At 50.0% G+C, this 21712-nt stretch overlaps 1 protein-coding gene across 1 annotated transcript in view; it reads right to left on the bottom strand.

The window, feature by feature from the left end:
* Window positions 1–1874: 1874 nt before the first annotated feature.
* Window positions 1875–21712, bottom strand: part of LOC116373443 (growth arrest-specific protein 6-like) — a 26869-nt gene continuing 7031 nt past the window's right edge. The window contains 11 exon segments of the mRNA XM_031822056.1: window positions 1875–3531; window positions 4496–4703; window positions 6523–6665; window positions 7231–7399; window positions 7488–7652; window positions 7958–8147; window positions 8737–8855; window positions 9774–9892; window positions 13561–13683; window positions 13765–13884; window positions 19135–19257. Coding sequence (XP_031677916.1) covers window positions 3380–3531; window positions 4496–4703; window positions 6523–6665; window positions 7231–7399; window positions 7488–7652; window positions 7958–8147; window positions 8737–8855; window positions 9774–9892; window positions 13561–13683; window positions 13765–13884; window positions 19135–19257 — 1631 coding nt within the window. The 3' untranslated portion in view covers window positions 1875–3379.

Raw genomic sequence — 21712 nt, 5'->3', positions numbered from 1 at the left:
GCTACTTTGAATAATCTCATATTTGGATACTACATGTTTCCATGTGTTATTTCATAGTTTTGAAGTCTTCACTATTATTCTACAATGTAGAAAATAGTTACACAAAAAAAAACTAGAATGAGTACGTGTGTCCAAACTGAAATAGAAATTAGAGAGAGTTATATACACACTGCTGTAGAGAGAAGGAAGGGCCTGGGTCAGAGAGTAGGAAGGGCTTGGTTCAGAGAGTAGGAAGGGCTTGGTTCAGAGAGTAGGAAGGGCTTGGTTCAGAGAGTAGGAAGGGCATGGTTCAGAGAGTAGGAAGGGCATGGTTCAGAGAGTAGGAAGGGCTTGGGTCAGAGAGTAGGAAGGGCTTGGTTCAGAGAGTAGGAAGGGCTTGGGTCAGTGAGAAGGAAGGGCTTGGGTCAGAGAGTAGGAAGGGCTTGGGTCAGAGAGTAGGAAGGGCTTGGGTCAGAGAGTAGGAAGGGCTTGGGTCAGAGAGTAGGAAGGGCTTGGTTCAGAGAGTAGGAAGGGCTTGGGTCAGAGAGTAGGAAGGGCTTGGGTCCGAGAGTAGGAAGGGCTTGGGTCCGAGAGTAGGAAGGGCTTGAATCAGAGAGTAGGATGGGCTTGGGTCCGAGAGTAGGAAGGGCCTGGGTCAGAGAGTAGGAAAGGCTTGAGTCAGAGAGTAGGAAGGGTTTGGGTCAGAGAGTAGGAAGGGCCTGGGTCAGAGAGTAGGAAGGGCCTGGGTCAGAGAGTAGGAAGGGCTTGGTTCAGAGAGTAGGAAGGGCTTGGGTCAGAGAGTAGGAAGGGCTTGGGTCAGAGAGTAGGAAGGGCTTGGTTCAGAGAGTAGGAAGGGCTTGGGTCAGAGAGTAGGAAGGGCTTGGTTCAGAGAGTAGGAAGGGCTTGGGTCAGAGAGTAGGAAGGGCTTGGTTCAGAGAGTAGGAAGGGCTTGGGTCAGTGAGAAGGAAGGGCTTGGGTCAGAGAGTAGGAAGGGCTTGGGTCAGAGAGTAGGAAGGGCTTGGGTCAGAGAGTAGGAAGGGCTTGGTTCAGAGAGTAGGAAGGGCTTGGGTCAGAGAGTAGGAAGGGCTTGGTTCAGAGAGTAGGAAGGGCTTGGGTCAGAGAGTAGGAAGGGCTTGGGTCCGAGAGTAGGAAGGGCTTGAGTCAGAGAGTAGGAAGGGCTTGGGTCAGAGAGTAGGAAGGGCTTGGGTCAGAGAGTAGGAAGGGCTTGGGTCAGAGAGTAGGAAGGGTTTGGGTCAGAGAGTAGGAAGGGCTTGGGTCAGAGAGTAGGAAGGGCTTGGTTCAGAGAGTAGGAAGGGCTTGGGTCAGAGAGTAGGAAGGGCTTGGTTCAGAGAGTAGGAAGGGCTTGGGTCAGAGAGTAGGAAGGGCTTGGGTCAGAGAGTAGGAAGGGCTTGGGTCAGAGAGTAGGAAGTGCTTGGGTCAGAGACTGGAAGGGCTTGGGTCAGAGAGTAGGAAGGGCTTGGGTCAGAGAGTAGGAAGGGCTTGGGTCAGAGAGTAGGAAGGGCTTGGGTCAGAGACTGGAAGGACTTGGGTCAGAGAGTAGGAAGGGCTTGTGTCAGCGATTAACTGGAACATAAATTGAGAGGAGAACCAAATGTTTGAAATGTGAACCAACTTCTCTCACTGTGGTGGGATCCTGGTATTAAAATGTTTTACATTATAAAAAAAAATACTGACTGAACCATGTGATTTGTTATTACGCTTCTGGCTCCACCTAGTGGTCATGTGATGTAGTTGCAGTGTTCAGCTCTGATGACCAGGGCCCTGGTCAAAACTAGTGGACTACATCGGGTCCCATTTGGGACATTATCATGGTCACACTGGGCTAAGACATAATGAGCAGCACAATGAAAAAAAATAAATCTCTCCACAACCAGTTTTAAAACTCCCATGTCATCATCTTTATTACGTTTTCAAATCAGACTGAATTGATGTGATCAGGGATGTAAAGACTTAAAGACAGGAGAACAAATCAGCAGCCAAACAAACCTATAGTATAATAAACACACAACACAGAGGAGAAAACCATCGATCGCTCCATTGTGAAACTCATCAGAAACTCTCGATCCCAGAGGAGGAAATACTGTAGCCCTTTCTGGCCTAATGAAATGATGATGATGTTTGTTCTGACATTCTGTAGAGAAGTGGAACTGTTTTGGGTGATTATCTCAATGTGTTCAGGTCTTTATTTGTTTCCTTTTGTCTTTTTTTTCTAAAAAGCATCACATTATTTACACATACAGTATATTACAACACTTCCACTCCTATTCTCTCAGTAGCTCAGTGGGGTGAAGCAGTGCTCTTGATGCCCTTCCCAGTGTGTCTGATTGGTTACTGCATGTTAATTAGCCTCGTCTGATTGGCTTAAAGTGTGTTCCTGGCATGTGCTGATTGGTGATACTGAGGGAAGGAGGGCGGGGCATGTGAAAGGGGGACAGTATTGGAGTGTTTCATTGGCTGACGGTGGGGTGGATGTAACTGTGGAGGACTAGAAGCATGGTTTGGGAGGGGAAGGAAGGGTCTTTAATGGGGTCATATTAACAGAAGGCCCTATGCTGTAATCTGTAGGCAGTGTGCAGAGCTAAATTGCAGGTAGACTAAGTTTGCAGTAAGTTGGAAAAGCACCGAACAGATGTTTTTATTAAACTCAGTCCATTTTCACCTGCGATGGTGTGCAAGTTTTACAACAACAAAGCCTTGTGCTACTGAATTACACCCCCACACACCTTATAGGGTTTGTTCCACAATGGACTGGGTCAGTTGACCAAACCTCTTCTGGAGTACTGCCAGTTATTCCACTTATGGATCCAGTTTGATCACTGTGAGCTCTGACGAAGGCCGTGAGCTCTGACGAAGGCCGTGAGCTCTGACGAAGGCCGTGAGGCCGATACATAAGCTCATTACACTAAAACATACTGTGTGAAAGAGCCGTGTGAAATATTGGATTTTTGTTTTTGAGATATCACTGAATTTTCCTACGCACCTGCAACCTCAGATGTGAGAGTGCTGCTCCTACATTCAATCACGCTGAGGGCAGAATGACTGAGAGTTGGTCAGCAGAAGGGTTGGCCACTCGGCCAGCTCCTGGGTACATTCCAAATGGCACCCTATTCCCTAAATAGTGCACTAGTTTTGACCAGAACCCATAGGGGTCACATAGGGAATAGAGTGCTATTTGGGACTCAGTCCGTGCTTAGGTTAAGGCCCTGTGGGTTATGGTGGACTGTAGTGGACAGGGTGAAGTCTCCCCTTGCTACAGATCTAGGATCAGCTTCCATTCCCCCTAATCCTGTTGGGGAAATGTCAAACTGACCCAAGATCAGTGTCTAGGGGCAACTCCCCCCTGCTCCAGTGAGGACGGGGCTGAAGGGGACTGCAGCGGTCACAAGGCCCCCCCCAGCAGAGGACAGGAGTGGGAGCGGATGTCGTTGTGTTTGTGGAAGGCCTCGTCCAGGTCCAGAGCCAGGCCGTTGATCGTCACCTCCATGCAGCCGCTGTAGAACGACGACACCAGGGTCGACACCAGGGGCACGTCTGGTACAGGGGTTAGAGGTCACAGGTCAGGGGTCAGAACGGAAATTAATGCCACCAGGAGAAGTGGTTAATGGTAATGGCGAAACTGTGTGTGTGTGGGGCTCTTTGTTCGTAACTGGGTGTTTGTTGGGGATCCCTCCTAAACCCGTCTACCTCACTGGGGATCCCTCCCATACCCATCTAACTCACCGGGGAGCCCTCCTATACCCATCTAACTCACCGGGGAGCCCTCCTATACCCATCTAACTCACCGGGGAGCCCTCCTATACCCATCTAACTCACCGGGGAGCCCTCCTATACCCATCTAACTCACCGGGGAGCCCTCCTATACCCATCTAACTCACCGGGGAGCCCTCCTATACCCGTCTAACTCACCGGGGAGCCCTCCTATACCCATCTAACTCACCTGGGAGCCCTCCTATACCCATCTACCTCACCGGGGAGCCCTCCCATACCCATCTAACTCACCGGGGAGCCCTCCTATACCCATCTAACTCACCGGGGAGCCCTCCTATACCCATCTAACTCACCGGGGAGCCCTCCTATACCCATCTAACTCACCGGGGAGCCCTCCTATACCCGTCTAACTCACCGGGGAGCCCTCCTATACCCGTCTAACTCACCGGGGAGCCCTCCTATACCCATCTAACTCACCTGGGAGCCCTCCTATACCCATCTACCTCACCGGGGAGCCCTCCTATACCCATCTACCTCACCGGGGAGCCCTCCTATACCCATCTACCTCACCGGGGAGCCCTCCTATACCCATCTAACTCACCGGGGAGCCCTCCTATACCCATCTACCTCACCTGGGAGCCCTCCTATACCCATCTACCTCACCGGGGAGCCCTCCTATACCCATCTACCTCACCGGGGAGCCCTCCTATACCCATCTACCTCACCGGGGAGCCCTCCTATACCCATCTAACTCACCAGGGAGCCCTCCTATACCCATCTAACTCACCGGGGAGCCCTCCTATAAAGGTGGTTGAAGGCAGGCTGAGGTCAACCGTCTCCTGTCCAGGTGTGGTGTGACTCTGTCCAGGCTGACCGTCCACCTCTAGTATGGTCAGGTTCCCACTGACCGTCACATTGACCTCATGAACCTCTGCATCACACAGGAAGGCCGGGGCGCTGGCCACGATCACATCACCCACAGAGACCAGGACATACTGGGGGGGGGGGGGAGAGAGAGAGAAACAGACAGTCAGACATCACACTCGAGACAAACAAAACATGAATTCAGACAGACAGACAGAGGTCAGAGTCAGACAGACAGAGAGGTCAGAGTCAGACAGACAGAGAGGTCAGAGTCAGACAGACAGACGTCAGAGTCAGAGAGAGAGGTCAGAGTCAGACAGACAGACAGACAGAGAGAGGTCAGAGTCAGACAGACAGAGAGAGGTCAGAGTCAGACAGCGAGTCAGGGAGCCATGCACGCAGGGCAGAATTAGACCAATATCCATTAATAGAAACTTTAAAAAACAATTCGGTTTTAGAAACATACAGTGACATATCATTACCAAGCCCTGCAATACCAAGAGCTGAGCAAAGAAGACAGTCCCCTCATCCAGCTGGTCCTGAGTTCACACACCTGTTCTACTAACACACTGAAACCTCAGTCCCCTCATCCAGCTGGTCCTGAATTCACTAACCTGTTCTACTAACACACTGAAACCTCAGTCCCCTCATCCAGCTGGTCCTGAGTTCACTAACCTGTTCTACTAACACACTGAAACCTCAGTCCCCTCATCTAGCTGGTCCTGAGTTCACACACCTGTTCTACTAACAAACTGAAGCCTCAGTCCCCTCATCCAGCTGGTCCTGAGTTCACACACCTGTTCTACTAACATACTGAAGCCTCAGTCCCCTCATCCAGCTGGTCCTGAGTTCACACACCTGTTCTACTAACATACTGAAGCCTCAGTCCCCTCATCCAGCTGGTCCTGAGTTCACACACCTGTTCTACTAACAAACTGAAGCCTCAGTCCCCTCATCCAGCTGGTCCTGAGTTCCCACACCTGTTCTACTAACAAACTGAAGCCTCAGTCCCCTCATCCAGCTGGTCCTGAGTTCCCACACCTGTTCTACTAACAAACTGAAGCCTCAGTCCCCTCATCCAGCTGGTCCTGAGTTCACACACCTGTTCTACTAACACACTGAAGCCTCAGGACCAGAACATCCAATCAATCAGAATAAACCAAATTACAACACAGTCAAAACAAAACTACATTACTTATTGGGAAACACAAACAACGCAGTGCTCTCTGGCCCTAAATCGACACCACAGCAGAACCTGAGACGGAGCTGCATTTCCTGACAAAATGTCAAAAATATAAAACAATTAGAGAGTTTAATTTCCCCAAATTTGAAACCCTTATTCAAGGTTTCAAAGACCTCTCTGATGAGAGAAGGCTACCCATCCTGTTGGGGGAGGACACAGAGAGCTGTGGGTTGACAGAGCACTACATTGCTGCCTGCCACAGTGTCTGACTGACCAACCAACCTGCACATGTCCTCCATTGTTATCGTTCAATGGTTATTTTGACCCTTGATTATTGTTGTTACTGTTGTCCCTGACAATAGTATTTTAATTATGTTCATATTGTAAATCTCCAAAGTAAGCTTTCTCAATATCTACATTGTTACATCATGCCAATAAAGCACATTAAGACAAGACAGGACAGGACAGGACAGGACAAGACAGGACAGGACAGGACAGGACAGGACAGGACAGGACAAGACAGGACAGGACAGGACAGGACAGGACAGGACAGGACAGGACAGACAGACGTCAGAGTCAGACAGACAGACGTCAGAGTCAGACAGACAGACGTCAGAGTCAGACAGACAGACGTCAGAGTCAGACAGACAGACGTCAGAGTCAGACAGACAGACGTCAGAGTCAGACAGACAGACGTCAGAGTCAGACAGACAGAGTCAGACAGACAGACAGACAGACAGAAAGAATCGGGCCAAGTAACCTCTCACCTCCCGCCACTCCTGGTTGTCTCTGTGGTAGTCGGAGAGAGAGATGGAGAGAGGGACGCTGTCCTGATAAACCAGGGCCAAGAGAACCCCAACAGTGGAGGCTGGTCTCAGAGTCAGCTGGATACTCAGAGACTGGGACTCTGCTGGGGGAGAGAGATGAGTCAGCTGGATACTCAGAGACTGGGACTCTGCTGGGGGAGAGAGATGAGTCAGCTGGATACTCAGAGACTGGGACTCTGCTGGGGGAGAGAGATGAGTCAGCTGGATACTCAGAGACTGGGACTCTGCTGGGGGAGAGAGATGAGTCAGCTGGATACTCAGAGACTGGGACTCTGCTGGGGGAGAGAGATGAGTCAGCTGGATACTCAGAGACTGGGACTCTGCTGGGGGAGAGAGATGAGTCAGCTGGATACTCAGAGACTGGGACTCTGCTGGGGGAGAGAGATGAGAGTCAGCTGGATACTCAGAGACTGGGACTCTACTGGGGGAGAGAGATGAGTCAGCTGGATACTCAGAGACTGGGACTCTGCTGGGGGAGAGAGATGAGTCAGCTGGATACTCAGGAGTATGCTGGGAGAGAGATGTGGTTATATGTGAGAGATGTGGTTATACACACACAGGTCAATGTGTAAACGATACATACAAATCAGAAGATGCATAGAGACGTACACACACACACACACACACACACACACACACCAGACCCACCGTATGTGATGTTGAACAGAGCGAAGCCTGTCCCAGGGTAATAGGTTCCGGGGTTTTCTGTACTGAAACACTGCATGTTGTCATTAGACCTGATGGTCTCCTGAATGGACGTATCCTCTCCGGTTAACCAGCGCCACTCACGCATACAGCCATCAAACCTCGGGTTCACCTGGAGAACACACATTAGGCAGAGAACACAACACGCACATCTCCCCATAACAGAGATTGTAGAGAGAACAGACCCCACCCCCCCTAACCTGGTTGATGAGACTGTCCTCTTTGAAAGGGACGCCCCCTACAGTCAGGTTGAGTTCATGCATGCCTTTCTTCAGGGTGAACAGATCTCCATTCACAGCTATCTTCATCACTGCCTCCCTGTCAATCTTAATCACCAGACTCCGCCCCTGCTCCTCCACTGAGATCTACAGACCAATCAGAAAAGACAGGAGCTCAAATTGTAAAAAAACAAAACAACATTTGACACGTTCTTATCCTACAGTGTCTCAGTCCCAAATGATATCCTACTTCCTATACAGCACACATTCTGACCAGGTCCCCAGTAACACCTCCTCCAAAAAGTAGTGCACTACATAGGGAATAGGGGGCCATTTGGGATGCACAACTGAGTCAACGACCCCTCAGGAGAGGAGATGCCACTTTAGACTATTGAGACCCAACCCATAAGTTACACCCCCCCCACCTTGTAAACCCCAGAATAACCTCTTACCTTTCTCCACTGTCCGTCGTTGACGGCAGGCCCGCTGCTGGTGACCCGGCTGACCGCCCCGTACCTCAGCTGCAGCTCCAGTTTCCCATGATGCATTGCAAGAACAATCCAAGAACTGTTCAGGTGACCACCAGCGAAGAAGATGACCCCCTCTGGGTCAAAGGTACGGAGGTCAAACTCAGCTGAGAAGCTAGAGGAGGGAGAGACAAAGACAGGATGTAATATAATTCTACAATGGTACAAGACTGGTTGGAACTACGAACCCTTACACTGCTTATGCCTTGCTGGCATCTTTCCAGGTCTATTGGAAAAGAGGTTGAAACCTCAGGAGACTGGTAAGGTTAAAAGGTTAGAGGTCAAAGGTAAGGCCTACCCAGTCTGGACTCTCCTGCGGTAAGGTTAAAAGGTTAGAGGTCAAAGGTAAGGCCTACCCAGTCTGGACTCTCCTGCGGTAAGGTTAAAAGGTTAGAGGTCAAAGGTAAGGCCTACCCAGTCTGGACTCTCCTGCGGTAAGGTTAAAAGGTTAGAGGTCAAAGGTAAGGCCTACCCAGTCTGGACTCTCCTGCGGTAAGGTTAAAAGGTTAGAGGTTAAAGGTAAGGCCTACCCAGTCTGGACTCTCCTGCAGTAAGGTTAAAAGGGTAGAGGTCAAAGGTAAGGCCTACCCAGTCTGGACTCTCCTGCGGTAAGGTTAAAAGGTTAGAGGTTAAAGGTAAGGCCTACCCAGTCTGGACTCTCCTGCAGTAAGGTTAAAAGGTTAGAGGTCAAAGGTAAGGCCTACCCAGTCTGGACTCTCCTACGGAAGCGTAGCCTGACCACTGGGACTCCGCTGAACATTCGGCCCAGGTAGAGAGAACGGGAGTTCCTCTTCATGGTGAGAGAGACGCATGTAGTGATCTCCTGGAGGGGGAGAGACGGGGGGAGGAGGTAGGGGGGGGGGGGGAGAAGAGGTGGGGGGAGGAGAGAGAGAGGGGAGGAGAGAGAGAGGTGGGGGGAGGAGAGAGAGAGGGGAGGAGAGAGAGGTGGGGGAGAGAGAGGGGGAGGAGAGAGAGGGGGGAGGAGAGAGAGGGGGAGGAATTAGTCTAGTGTTGCAGCAGTTAATTCACTCTGGCTATCTACTCCGATTTCAGAGCGCAGAATAACTGAGGAATTTGCGAACGCGCTACACTGTTGAATATAACCAGTGTCGGCAAAAAAACAATTAAATTGTTACAAGCAGCACAGTTACAGTCACCAACGCTCTGGATAACATGACAACAGCCGAACCAGCTCTGCTCGGGTGAGAAATGGTCAGTGATGTGAACTCTCATTTGTGTCTGAAAGTAGCTAGTAGACTGAACATCCACAGGACGGTAGATCTCCAGGAAGAGGGTTGGGAGCCCTGGTCTAGAGTACAGTGCTGCGTGTCGATAATTAACCTTTGACTGAATCCCGGACTAATAGATGTGTTTTCTACAGATCCTGATAATGTTTTCTACAGGTCCTGATAATGTTTTCTACAGGTCTGGATAATGTTTTCTACGGGTCCTGATAATGTTTTCTACAGGTCCGGATAATGTTTTCTACAGGTCTGGATAATGTTTTCTACAGGTCTGGATAATGTTTTCTACAGGTCTGGATAATGTTTTCTACAGGTCTGGATAATGTTTTCTACAGGTCTGGATAATGTTTTCTACAGGTCCGGATAATGTTTTCTACAGGTCCGGATAATGTTTTCTACAGGTCCGGATAATGTTTTCTACAGGTCCGGATAATGTTTTCTACGGGTCTGGATAATGTTTTCTACGGGACTTGACAATGTGAGTGGGGACTTTTTACCTGACAGCTCCTGAGGTCGTGGCTCAACTTCTTGCCCTGCCGACCGTCACAGAAACACCGGAAACTACCGGGTGTGTTCACACACTCCTCACACACTCCCTGCTCACACTCGTCCACATCTGACAGAGAGGGGGGATGGGGGGGAGAGGGAGGGGGAGAGAGAGAGAAAGAGGGAGGGGGAGAGAGAGAGAGAAAGAGGGAGGGGGAGAGAGAGAGAGAAAGAGGGAGGGGGAGAGAGAGAGAGAAAGAGGGAGGGGGAGAGAGAGAGAGAAAGAGGGAGGGGGAGAGAGAGAGAGGGAGGGAGAGAGAGAGAGAGGGAGGGAGAGAGAGAGAGAGAAAGAGGGAGGGGGAGAGAGAGAGAGAGAGGGAGGGAGAAAAAAGAGAGAAGGGTGTCCATTGGTCCATCTCTGGAACTACAACCACCAGACAAGGCAGGGGGAGAAAACCACTGAAGTGAAAAACAACGTCTCTAAAATGTTATCAGCATCAACAGATGGAGGAACAACTCCTGACTTAGATCTCTCCTGATGTCAACTGAACCATGTCCCAAATGGCACCTTATTCCCCTACAGCCGGGGTCTAAAGTAGTGCACTACATAGGGAATGGGGAACCATTTGGGATGAAGCCAGAACGTCTGTCCCTGTCTGTCTGAATGACCTTAGAAGGCCATGAGGTTTATTATGATACAGATGGATAAATGTTAGTTCTTCTAAAGAGTAACTCTGTGACCGCCTCCCTCCCTCCCCCGCTTTCCCTTTCTCTCTCTCTCTCCCACCCCCACTTTCCCTTTCTCTCCCTCCCTCCCTCCCTCCTTCCTTCCCTTCCTCCCCTCTCCTCTCTCTCAGTAAGTTGAATGCAAGACAGGAACAAACTTGTTTGACAAATAAAAGACTAGGATTACATTTCCCAATGACATTTATAAGGACCATTGAGCGTTTGGCAGGAGAGGATGTCGTGCAGATAGAGATCGGTCTTGTAAAAAAAAAACTTTGGCAGTCGAGGCAGAGTGGTCTGTGTGTGTGTGGCAGTGGTCTGTGTGTGTGTGTGTGGCAGCGGTCTGTGTGTGTGTGTGTGTGTGGCAGTGGTCTGTGTGTGTGTGTGTGAGTGTGTGTCGGTGTGTGTGTGTGTGTGTGTGTGGCAGTGGTCTGTGTGTGTGTGGCAGTGGTCTGTGTGTGTGTGTGTGTGTGTGAGTGTGTGTGTGTCTCAGAGTGTGTGAGAGAGAGATTGTGTATGTCAGTGGAGGCTGGTAGGAGGAGCTATTGGAGAACAGGCTCATTGTAAATGTCTGGAATTAGTATCCAAAAACATGAAACGTTGGACTCCATTTATTACATTCCATTACAATGAGCCGGTCCTTCTATAGCGCCTCCCACCAGCCTCCACTGGCGTGTGTATGTGTGTATGACTGTGTGTGTGTGTTGGTATGTATGAAGGACAGCTGGCTGCACCACTAGACTAGCTACACCTGGCTGTGTCACACACACAGCATTCAAAATGTATTCAGACACCTTGACTTTTTTTTTTTAAATGAAGTTTTCCAACTTTTTACTTTGTTGAAGCAACTTTGGCAGTGATTACAGCCTCAAGTCTTCTTGGGTATGAAGCTACAAGCTTGGCACACCTGTATTATATAGTTTCTCCCATTCTTCTCTGCAGATCCTCTCAAGCTCTGTCAGGTTGGATGGGGAGCGTCACAGCACAGCTAATTTCAGGTCTCTCCAGAGATGTTTGATCGGGTTCAAGTCAGGGCTCTGGTTGGGCAACTCAAGGACATTCAAAGACTTTGTCCCGAAGCCGCTCCTGTGTTTCCTTGGCTGTGTGCTTAAGGTCATGTTGACCTGTTGGAAGGTGAACCTTAGACCCCAGTCTGAGGTCCTCAGCGCTCTGGAGCAGGTTTTCATCAAGGATCTCTCTGTACTCTGTCTCCCAGTCCCTGCCGCTGAAAAACATTCCCACAGCATGATGTTGCCACCACCATGCTTCACCGTAGGGATGGTGCCACCACTCTTCACCGTAGGGATGGTGCCACCACCATGCTTCATCGTAGGGATGGTGCCCGGTTTCCTCCAGATGTGACCCTTGGCATTCAGGACAAAGAGTTCAATCTTGGTATCATCATACCAGAGAATCCAAGCGAGAATCCGTCTGGCCACTCTACCATAAAGGCCTGATTGGTGGAGTGCTGCAGAGTTGGTTGTCCTTCTGGAAGGTTCTCCCATCTCCATAGAGGAACTCTGGAGCTCTGTTAGAGTGACCATTGGGTTCTTGGTCACCTCCCTGACCATGGCCCTTCTCCCCCGATTGCTAAGTTTGGCCGGGTGTCCAGCTCTAGGAAGAGTCTTGGTGATTCCAAACATCTTCCATTTAAGAATGATGGAGGCCACTGTGTTCTTGGGGACCTTCAATGCTGCAGAAATGTTTTGGTTAACTTCCCCAGATCTGTGCCTCGACACAATCCGTCTCAGAGCGCCACGTACAATGCCGTTGACATGCTCTGTCAACTGTGGGACCTTATATAGACCGGTGTGTGCCTTTCCAAATCATGTCCAATCAATGTAATTCACCACAGGTAGACTCCAATCAAGTTGTAGAAACATCTCTAGGATGATCAATGGAAACAGGATGCACCTGAGCTCAATTTCCAGTCTCACAGCAAAAGGTCTGTAAATAAGGTATCTGTTTTTTATTTTCAATACATTTGCAAATATTTCTAAAAACCTGTTTTGACTTTGTCATTATGGGGTATTGTGATGTCATTATGGGGTATTGTGATGTCATTATGGGGTATTGTGATGTCATTATGGGGTATTGTGATGTCATTATGGGGTATTGTGATGTCATTATGGGGTATTGTGATGTCATTATGGGGTATTGTGTGTAGATTAAAAATAAAACCGTATGTCATCAATCAATTTTAGAACAAGGCTGTAACGTAACAAAATGTGGAAAAAGTCAAGGGGTCTGAATACTTTCTGAATGCACTGTATATAGTGTATTCTATACATTATAGTATGTATTACATGTATATATTGTGTCAGTACTGAGTAGTGTGTTTTTGGTGTAGTGCTCACCTAGGCAGGTCTTGGTGTATATAATGTGTCAGTACTGAGTAGTGTGTTTTTGGTGTAGTGCTCACCTAGGCAGGTCTTGGTGTATATAATGTGTCAGTACTGAGTAGTGTGTTTTTGGTGTAGTGCTCACCAAGGCAGGTCTTGGTGTATATAATGTGTCAGTACTGAGTAGTGTGTTTTTGGTGTAGTGCTCACCTAGGCAGGTCTTGGTGTATATAATGTGTCAGTACTGAGTAGTGTGTTTTTGGTGTAGTGCTCACCTAGGCAGGTCTTGGTGTATATAATGTGTCAGTACTGAGTAGTGTGTTTTTGGTGTAGTGCTCACCTAGGCAGGTCTTGGTGTATATAATGTGTCAGTACTGAGTAGTGTGTTTTTGGTGTAGTGCTCACCAAGGCAGGTCTTGGTGTATATAATGTGTCAGTACTGAGTAGTGTGTTTTTGGTGTAGTGCTCACCTAGGCAGGTCTTGGTGTATATAATGTGTCAGTACTGAGTAGAGTGTTTTTGGTGTAGTGCTCACCTAGGCAGGTCTTGGTGTATATAATGTGTCAGTACTGAGTAGAGTGTTTTTGGTGTAGTGCTCACCAAGGCAGGTCTTGGTGTATATAATGTGTCAGTACTGAGTAGTGTGTTTTTGGTGTAGTGCTCACCTAGGCAGGTCTTGGTGTATATAATGTGTCAGTACTGAGTAGTGTGTTTTTGGTGTAGTGCTCACCTAGGCAGGTCTTGGTGTTGTTGTCGTAAACATATCCCGTCTCACACAGACAGTCATAGGCTCCATCCTGGTTCACACACCTCGCTGTCCCACACATACCTGGATCCTGGCACTCATTCACGTCTGAAACGCACACACACACACACACAGTAAGGACAGTTCAATAGTTCCTTCAGGTAAGGTGTGTGTGTGTGTGTCTCTTACCGTTACACCTCTGGGGTCCGACCAGCATGTAACCGCGGTGACAGGAGCAATGGTAGCTACCCATAGTGTTGTTACACTCGTGGTTACATCCTCCATTCTTCTTGATGCACTCGTTGACATCTGCCAATCACAGGAGAGACACAGAGGACATGTGACAATATGAACCAATCACTTTATCCATCAACTACATTGAACGTAGCCAAGTGTCACATGACACTAATGTGAGTTCTGATTAAAACGTTTATCCATCGTCTTTAACTAAATAAATCACACACACGTCTCTTTTCCGGCGGCTTAGAGTGACAGCTCTGATGAGCTGAATGGTTTCTGTGTGCGTGGTTGGCCAGTGGAAAAGCCTCCGCCTCAGAGTCAGTCAGACACGTTGTGTTCTGGCTTCCCCCGCCGACCAACGGCTGGGTGGCAGGATGGGTCACCACAGAATAGTGAGAGATGGAGTCCCCCCCCCAGAGACAGGTCACCAGCCCCCCCCCCCCCTGCAGAGACAGGTCACCAGCCCCCTCCGTAGAGACAGGTCACCAGCCCCATGTAACCAGCCCAGCGCTGACCTTCTCTTCGCAGGGTCATGTGACTTCTCATTCTGCTCTACATGTGACCTGTTCACTTCCTGCACATCCAGTCCATATTGACCCGACCGACATACAGAGACAGAGAGACATAGAGAAAGGGAGGGAGAGAGAGAGGCATAGAGAGGCATAGAGAAAGGGAGGGAGAGAGAGAGGCATAGAGAGAGAGAGAGAGGCATAGAGAGAGAGAGAGAGAGAGAGGCATAGAGAGGCATAGAGAGAGAGAGAGAGAGGCATAGAGAGAGAGAGAGAGAGAGGCATAGAGAGAGAGAGAGAGAGAGGCATAGAGAGACATAGAGAGAGACATAGAGAGGCATAGAGAGGCATAGAGAGAGACAGAGAGGCATAGAGAGACATAGAGAGGCATAGAGAGGCATAGAGAGAGACAGAGAGACATAGAGAGGCATAGAGAGGCATAGAGAGGCATAGAGAGAGACATAGAGAGGCATAGAGAGGCATAGAGAGACATAGAGAGAGACATAGAGAGGCATAGAGAGGCATAGAGAGGCATAGAGAGAGACAGAGAGACATAGAGAGGCATAGAGAGGCATAGAGAGGCATAGAGAGAGACATAGAGAGGCATAGAGAGGCATAGAGAGACATAGAGAGAGACAGAGAGAGAGAGAGAGAGAGAGAGAGAGAGGCATAGAGAGGCATAGAGAGGCATAGAGAGACATAGAGAGACATAGAGAGGCATAGAGAGAGGCATAGAGAGGCATAGAGAGGCATAGAGAGAGAGAGAGAGAGAGAGAGAGGCATAGAGAGGCATAGAGAGGCATAGAGAGGCATAGAGAGAGACAGAGAGGCATAGAGAGGCATAGAGAGAGACATAGAGAGGCATAGAGAGGCATAGAGAGGCATAGAGAGGCATAGAGAGGCATAGAGAGAGGCATAGAGAGGCATAGAGAGGCATAGAGAGGCATAGAGAGGCATAGAGAGGCATAGAGAGAGGCATAGAGAGGAATAGAGAGGCATAGAGAGAGGCATAGAGAGGCATAGAGAGGCATAGAGAGGCATAGAGAGAGGAATAGAGAGGCATAGAGAGGCATAGAGAGGCATAGAGAGGCATAGAGAGGCATAGAGAGGCATAGAGAGGCATAGAGAGAGGCATAGAGAGGAATAGAGAGGCATAGAGAGAGAGAGAGAGAGAGAGGCATAGAGGCATAGAGAGGCATAGAGAGGCATAGAGAGGCATAGAGAGAGACAGAGAGGCATAGAGAGGCATAGAGAGAGACATAGAGAGGCATAGAGAGGCATAGAGAGGCATAGAGAGGCATAGAGAGACAGAGAGGCATAGAGAGACATAGTGAGGCATAGAGAGAGAGAGAGAGAGAGAGGCATAGAGAGGCATAGAGAGGCATAGAGAGGCATAGAGAGGCATAGAGAGGCATAGAGAGAGAGAGAGAGAGAGGCATAGAGAGACATAGAGAGGCATAGAGAGGCATAGAGAGGCATAGAGAGAGAGAGAGAGAGAGAGAGAGGCATAGAGAGGCATAGAGAGGCATAGAGAGACATAGAGAGGCATAGAGAGAGACATAGAGAGAGACATAGAGAGACATAGTGAGGCATAGAGAGAGAGAGAGAGAGAGGCATAGAGAGGCATAGAGAGGCATAGAGAGAGAGGCATAGAGAGGCATAGAGAGGCATAGAGAGGCATAGAGAGGCATAGAGAGAGGCATAGAGAGACATAGAGAGGCATAGAGAGGCATAGAGAGGCATAGAGAGGCATAGAGAGGCATAGAGAGGCATAGAGAGAGAGGCATAGAGAGGCATAGAGAGGCATAGAGAGGCATAGAGAGGCATAGAGAGAGAGAGAGAGAGAGAGAGGCATAGAGAGGCATAGAGAGGCATAGAGAGGCATAGAGAGAGACATAGAGAGGCATAGAGAGAGACATAGAGAGAGGCATAGAGAGGCATAGAGAGGCATAGAGGGGCTCTTGCTGCGGGCGATTCCCTGATCCACCTCTACGCAGACGACACCATTCTATATACTTTCGGCCCGTCTTTGGACACTGTGCTATCTAACCTCCAAACAAGCTTCAATGCCATACAACACTCCTTCCGTGGCCTCCAACTGCTCTTAAACGCTAGTAAAACCAAATGCATGCTTTTCAACCGGTCGCTGCCTGCACCCGCATGCCCGACTAGCATCACCACCCTGGATGGTTCCGACCTAGAATATGTGGACGTCTATAAGTACCTAGGTGTCTGGCTAGACTGCAAACTCTCCTTCCAGACTCATATCAAACATCTCCAATCGAAAATCAAATCAAGAGTCGGCTTTCTATTCCGCAACAAAGCCTCCTTCACTCAAGCCGCCAAGCTTACCCTAGTAAAACTGACTATCCTACCGATCCTCGACTTCGGCGATGTCATCTACAAAATGGCTTCCAACACTCTACTCAGCAAACTGGATGCAGTCTATCACAGTGCCATCCGTTTTGTCACTAAAGCACCTTATACTACCCACCACTGCGACTTGTATGCTCTAGTCGGCTGGCCCTCGCTACATATTCGTCGCCAGACCCACTGGCTCCAGGTCATCTACAAGTCTATGCTAGGTAAAGCTCCGCCTTATCTCAGCTCACTGGTCACGATGGCAACACCCATCCGTAGCACGCGCTCCAGCAGGTGTATCTCACTGATCATCCCTAAAGCCAACACCTCATTTGGCCGCCTTTCGTTCCAGTACTCTGCTGCCTGTGACTGGAACGAATTGCAAAAATCGCTGAAGTTGGAGACTTTCATCTCCCTCACCAACTTCAAACATCAGCTATCTGAGCAGCTAACCGATCGCTGCAGCTGTACATAGTCTATTGGTAAATAGCCCACCCTTTTCACCTACCTCATCCCCGTACTGTTTTTTTATTTATTTACTTTTCTGCTCTTCTGCACACCAATATCTCTACCTGTACATGACCATCTGATCATTCATCACTCCAGTGTTAATCTGCAAAATTGTAATTATTTGCCTACCTCCTCATGCCTTTTGCACACATTGTATATAGACCCCCCCCTTCGTTTTCTACTGTGTTATTGACTTGTTAATTGTTTACTCCATGTGTAACTCTTTGTTGTATGCTCACACTGCTATGCTTTATCTTGGCCAGGTCGCAGTTGCAAATGAGAACTTGTTCTCAACTAGCCTACCTGGTTAAATAAAGGTGAAATAAAAAAATAAAAAATGAAATAAAAAAGAGAGAGACATAGAGAGGCATAGAGAGGCATAGAGAGGCATAGAGAGAGACATAGAGAGAGACATAGAGAGAGAGAGAGAAGAGACATACAGACATACAGACAACTCACACAGAGCCCAGTGGCACTCCAGGGACGGAGTGTGTGTGTGTGTCTGTGTGGATGGAGATGCTTCGTCACTGTCTGTCCAAGTCAAGGTCGGACAGGACTCACCCTGTACCGATCATTGTCACATTCTGGAGAGTGTGACACTGTAGAAAATCCTCTCTGTCCCCACCTCTGTCACTTTGTATGTGTGACGAACAATAACACAGTAGCCTTCTCCCTGGCCATGTGGCCAGACTCTATGTCCCCAATACACTGGTCCTATTCCTCAGCATCACATCAGGGATTGTGGGTAAATTGTGACTGACTGATCTCAAACTAGTATAGAGGCATAGAGAGGCATAGAGAGGCATAGAGAGACAGAGAGGCATAGAGAGACATAGAGAGACATAGTGAGGCATAGAGAGAGAGAGAGAGAGAGAGGCATAGAGAGGCATAGAGAGGCATAGAGAGGCATAGAGAGGCATAGAGAGAGAGAGAGAGGCATAGAGAGACATAGAGAGGCATAGAGAGGCATAGAGAGGCATAGAGAGGCATAGAGAGGCATAGAGAGAGAGAGAGAGAGAGAGAGAGAGAGGCATAGAGAGGCATAGAGAGGCATAGAGAGGCATAGAGAGGCATAGAGAGGCATAGAGAGAGAGAGAGAGAGAGAGAGAGAGAGAGGCATAGAGAGGCATAGAGAGGCATAGAGAGACATAGAGAGACATAGAGAGAGACATAGAGAGAGACATAGAGAGAGACATAGAGAGACATAGTGAGGCATAGAGAGGCATAGAGAGGCATAGAGAGGCATAGAGAGAGACATAGAGAGGCATAGAGAGAGACATAGAGAGAGACATAGAGAGAGGCATAGAGAGGCATAGAGAGGCATAGAGAGGCATAGAGAGGCATAGAGGCATAGAGAGAGACATAGAGAGACATAGAGAGGCATAGAGAGGCATAGAGAGAGACATAGAGAGGCATAGAGAGGCATAGAGAGGCATAGAGAGGCATAGAGAGGCATAGAGAGAGACATAGAGAGAGACATAGAGAGAGAGAGAGAAGAGACATACAGACATACAGACAACTCACACAGAGCCCAGTGGCACTCCAGGGACGGAGTGTGTGTGTGTGTCTGTGTGGATGGAGATGCTTCGTCACTGTCTGTCCAAGTCAAGGTCGGACAGGACTCACCCTGTACCGATCATTGTCACATTCTGGAGAGTGTGACACTGTAGAAAATCCTCTCTGTCCCCACCTCTGTCACTTTGTATGTGTGACGAACAATAACACAGTAGCCTTCTCCCTGGCCATGTGGCCAGACTCTATGTCCCCAATACACTGGTCCTATTCCTCAGCATCACATCAGGGATTGTGGGTAAATTGTGACTGACTGATCTCAAACTAGTAATGAGTAGTTATTTCTGACGCCAGGTGATTGGTGGATCAGCAAGTGGGCTGCAACGTGGACCAATCCACTGAGTTTCTGTAGATCGTGTCACAGTACCTTTCTCACAACGGACTCCTGTCCAGCCAGTGAAGCAGTGGCAGAGGAAGTCGCCCTTTTGGTCCTCACAGCGCACCGTACCTCGAGGATTACAGGGAGATGGAGAGCACTGGTCTGGAATATCTGAGAGAGGGGGAAGGGAAAGGGAGAGAGGGGGAGGGGAGAGAGAGAAGGGAAGGGAGAGAGAGAGACGGGGAGGGGAGAGAGAGAGAGACGGGGAGGGGAAAGGGAGAGAGGGGGAGGGGAGAAAAAGAAAGAGAGCATTAGAGGTCATCCTGTCAGGGAAATAACATCCTACAGTACAGCTCTGTTACTATATAATGTGAAGTGTTTTAGCCAGGCTGGTCCATAGCTCTGTTACTATATAATGTGAAGTGTTTTAGCCAGGCTGGTCCATAGCTCTGTTACTATATAATGTGAAGTGTTTTAGCCAGGCTGGTCCATAGCTCTGTTACTATATAATGTGAAGTGTTTTAGCCAGGCTGGTCCATAGCTCTGTTACTATATAATGCCTCCTGTGATGCCATTGATAAAGGCCCTGATCTAAAGCAGTGCACTATATAGGGAATAGGGCCCTGATCTAAAGCAGTGCACTACATAGGGAATAGGGCTCTGATCTAAAGCAGTGCACTACATAGGGAATAGGGCTCTGATCTAAAGCAGTGCACTATATAGGGAATAGGGTCTAAAGCAGTGCACTATATAGGGAATAGGGTCCTGGTCTAAAGCAGTGCACTATATAGGGAATAGGGCCCTGATCTAAAGCAGTGCACTATATAGGGAATAGGGCTCTGATCTAAAGCAGTGCACTACATAGGGAATAGGGTCCTGGTCTAAAGCAGTGTACTATATAGGGAATAGGGCTCTGATCTAAAGCAGTGCACTATATAGGGAATAGGGCTCTGATCTAAAGCAGTGCACTATATAGGGAATAGGGTCCTGGTCTAAAGCAGTGCACTACATAGGGAATAGGGTCCTGGTCTAAAGCAGTGCACTATATAGGGAATAGGGCTCTGATCTAAAGCAGTGCACTATATAGGGAATAGGGTCCTGGTCTAAAGCAGTGCACTATATAGGGAATAGGGCTCTGATCTAAAGCAGTGCACTACATAGGGAATAGGGTCCTGGTCTAAAGCAGTGCACTATATAGGGAATAGGGCTCTGATCTAAAGCAGTGCACTATATAGGGAATAGGGCTCTGATCTAAAGCAGTGCACTACATAGGGAATAGGGCTCTGATCTAAAGCAGTGCACTACATAGGGAATAGGGTGCCATCTGTGACAGACTAAATGCCTGCTGTGATGCCATTGAATAGAGTTATTTTCCCCTCCCAGGATCTGAGTACAGCATAAATAGCTCTACTGCCTGTCCATCTCTCCCCCCCCACTGTCTCCCGCTCTCTCCCCCCCTGTCTCTCTCTCTTCCCCACGTCTCTCTCTCTCCCCCCTGTCTCCCCCTCCCGTCTCGCGCTCTCTCCCCCCCCCGTCTCTCTCTCTTCCCCCCGTCTCTCTCTCTCCCCCCCCCCCCCCCCCCCGTCTCTTCCCCCCCCCCCCCCCCCCCCATCTCTCCCCCCCCCCCCCCCGTCTCTCTCCCCCCCCCCCCCTGTCTCTCTCTCTCTCTCTCCCCTCCTGTCTCTCTCTCTCTCTCCCCCCTGTCTCCCCCTCCCATCTCCCGCTCTCCCCCCGGTCCCCCGTCTCTCTCTCTCCTCTCTCCCCCCCCGGTCCCCGTCTCTCTCTCTCCCCCCCCCCGGTCCCCGTCTCTCTCTCCCCCCGGTCCCCCCGTCTCTCTCTCCCCCCCACTGTCCTCTCTCTCCCCCCACTGTCTCCCGCTCTCTCCCCCCCTACTGTCTCTCTCTCCCCCCACTGTCTCCCGCTCTTCTCCCCCCCTGTCTCCCCCTCCTGCTCTCTCCCGTCTCCTGTCTCCCCCCCCTGTCTCTCACTCTCTCCCCCTCCCGTCTCCCTTCACTCGTCTCCCCCTCCCGTCTCTCACTCTCTCCCCCCCCCCGTCTCTCACCCCTGTCTCTCTCTCTCTCCCCCCCTGTCTCTCTCTCTCCCCCCTGTCTCCCCCTCCCGTCTCTCTCCCCCCCCCCCGGTCCCCCGTCTCTCTCTCTCTCCCCCCCCCCCCCCCCCGGTCCCCAGTCTCTCTCTCTCTCTCTCTCCCCCCCCCCCCCCCCCCCCCCCGGTCCCCCGTCTCTCTCTCTCTCTCTCTCCCCCCCCCGGTCCCCCGGTCCGTCTCTCCTCTCCTCTCTCTCTCCCCCCCCCCGGTCCCCTCCGTCTCTCTCTCTTCTCTCCCTCCTCCCGGTCCCCCGTCTCTCTCTCTCCCTCCCCCCCGGTCCCCGTCTTCTCCTCGCCCCCCCCCCCGGTCCCCTGTCTCTCTCCCTCTCCCCTCCCCCAGCGGTCCCCCCGTCTCCTCTGCCTCCCCCCGGTCCCCCCGTCTCTCTCATCCCCCACTGTCTCTCCCCCGCCACTGTCTCCCCCTCTCTCCCCTCCTGCTCTCTCCCCGTCTCCTGTCTCCCCCCTTCATCTCCCCCCCGTCTCTCACTCTCACCCCCTCCCGTCTCTCACTCTCACCCCCTCC

The sequence above is a fragment of the Oncorhynchus kisutch genome, unplaced genomic scaffold, assembly GCF_002021735.2.
Source record: "Oncorhynchus kisutch isolate 150728-3 unplaced genomic scaffold, Okis_V2 scaffold4054, whole genome shotgun sequence".
Taxonomy (NCBI): Eukaryota; Metazoa; Chordata; class Actinopteri; order Salmoniformes; family Salmonidae; genus Oncorhynchus; species Oncorhynchus kisutch.
This window is presented reverse-complemented; position numbering and strand designations above follow the sequence as displayed.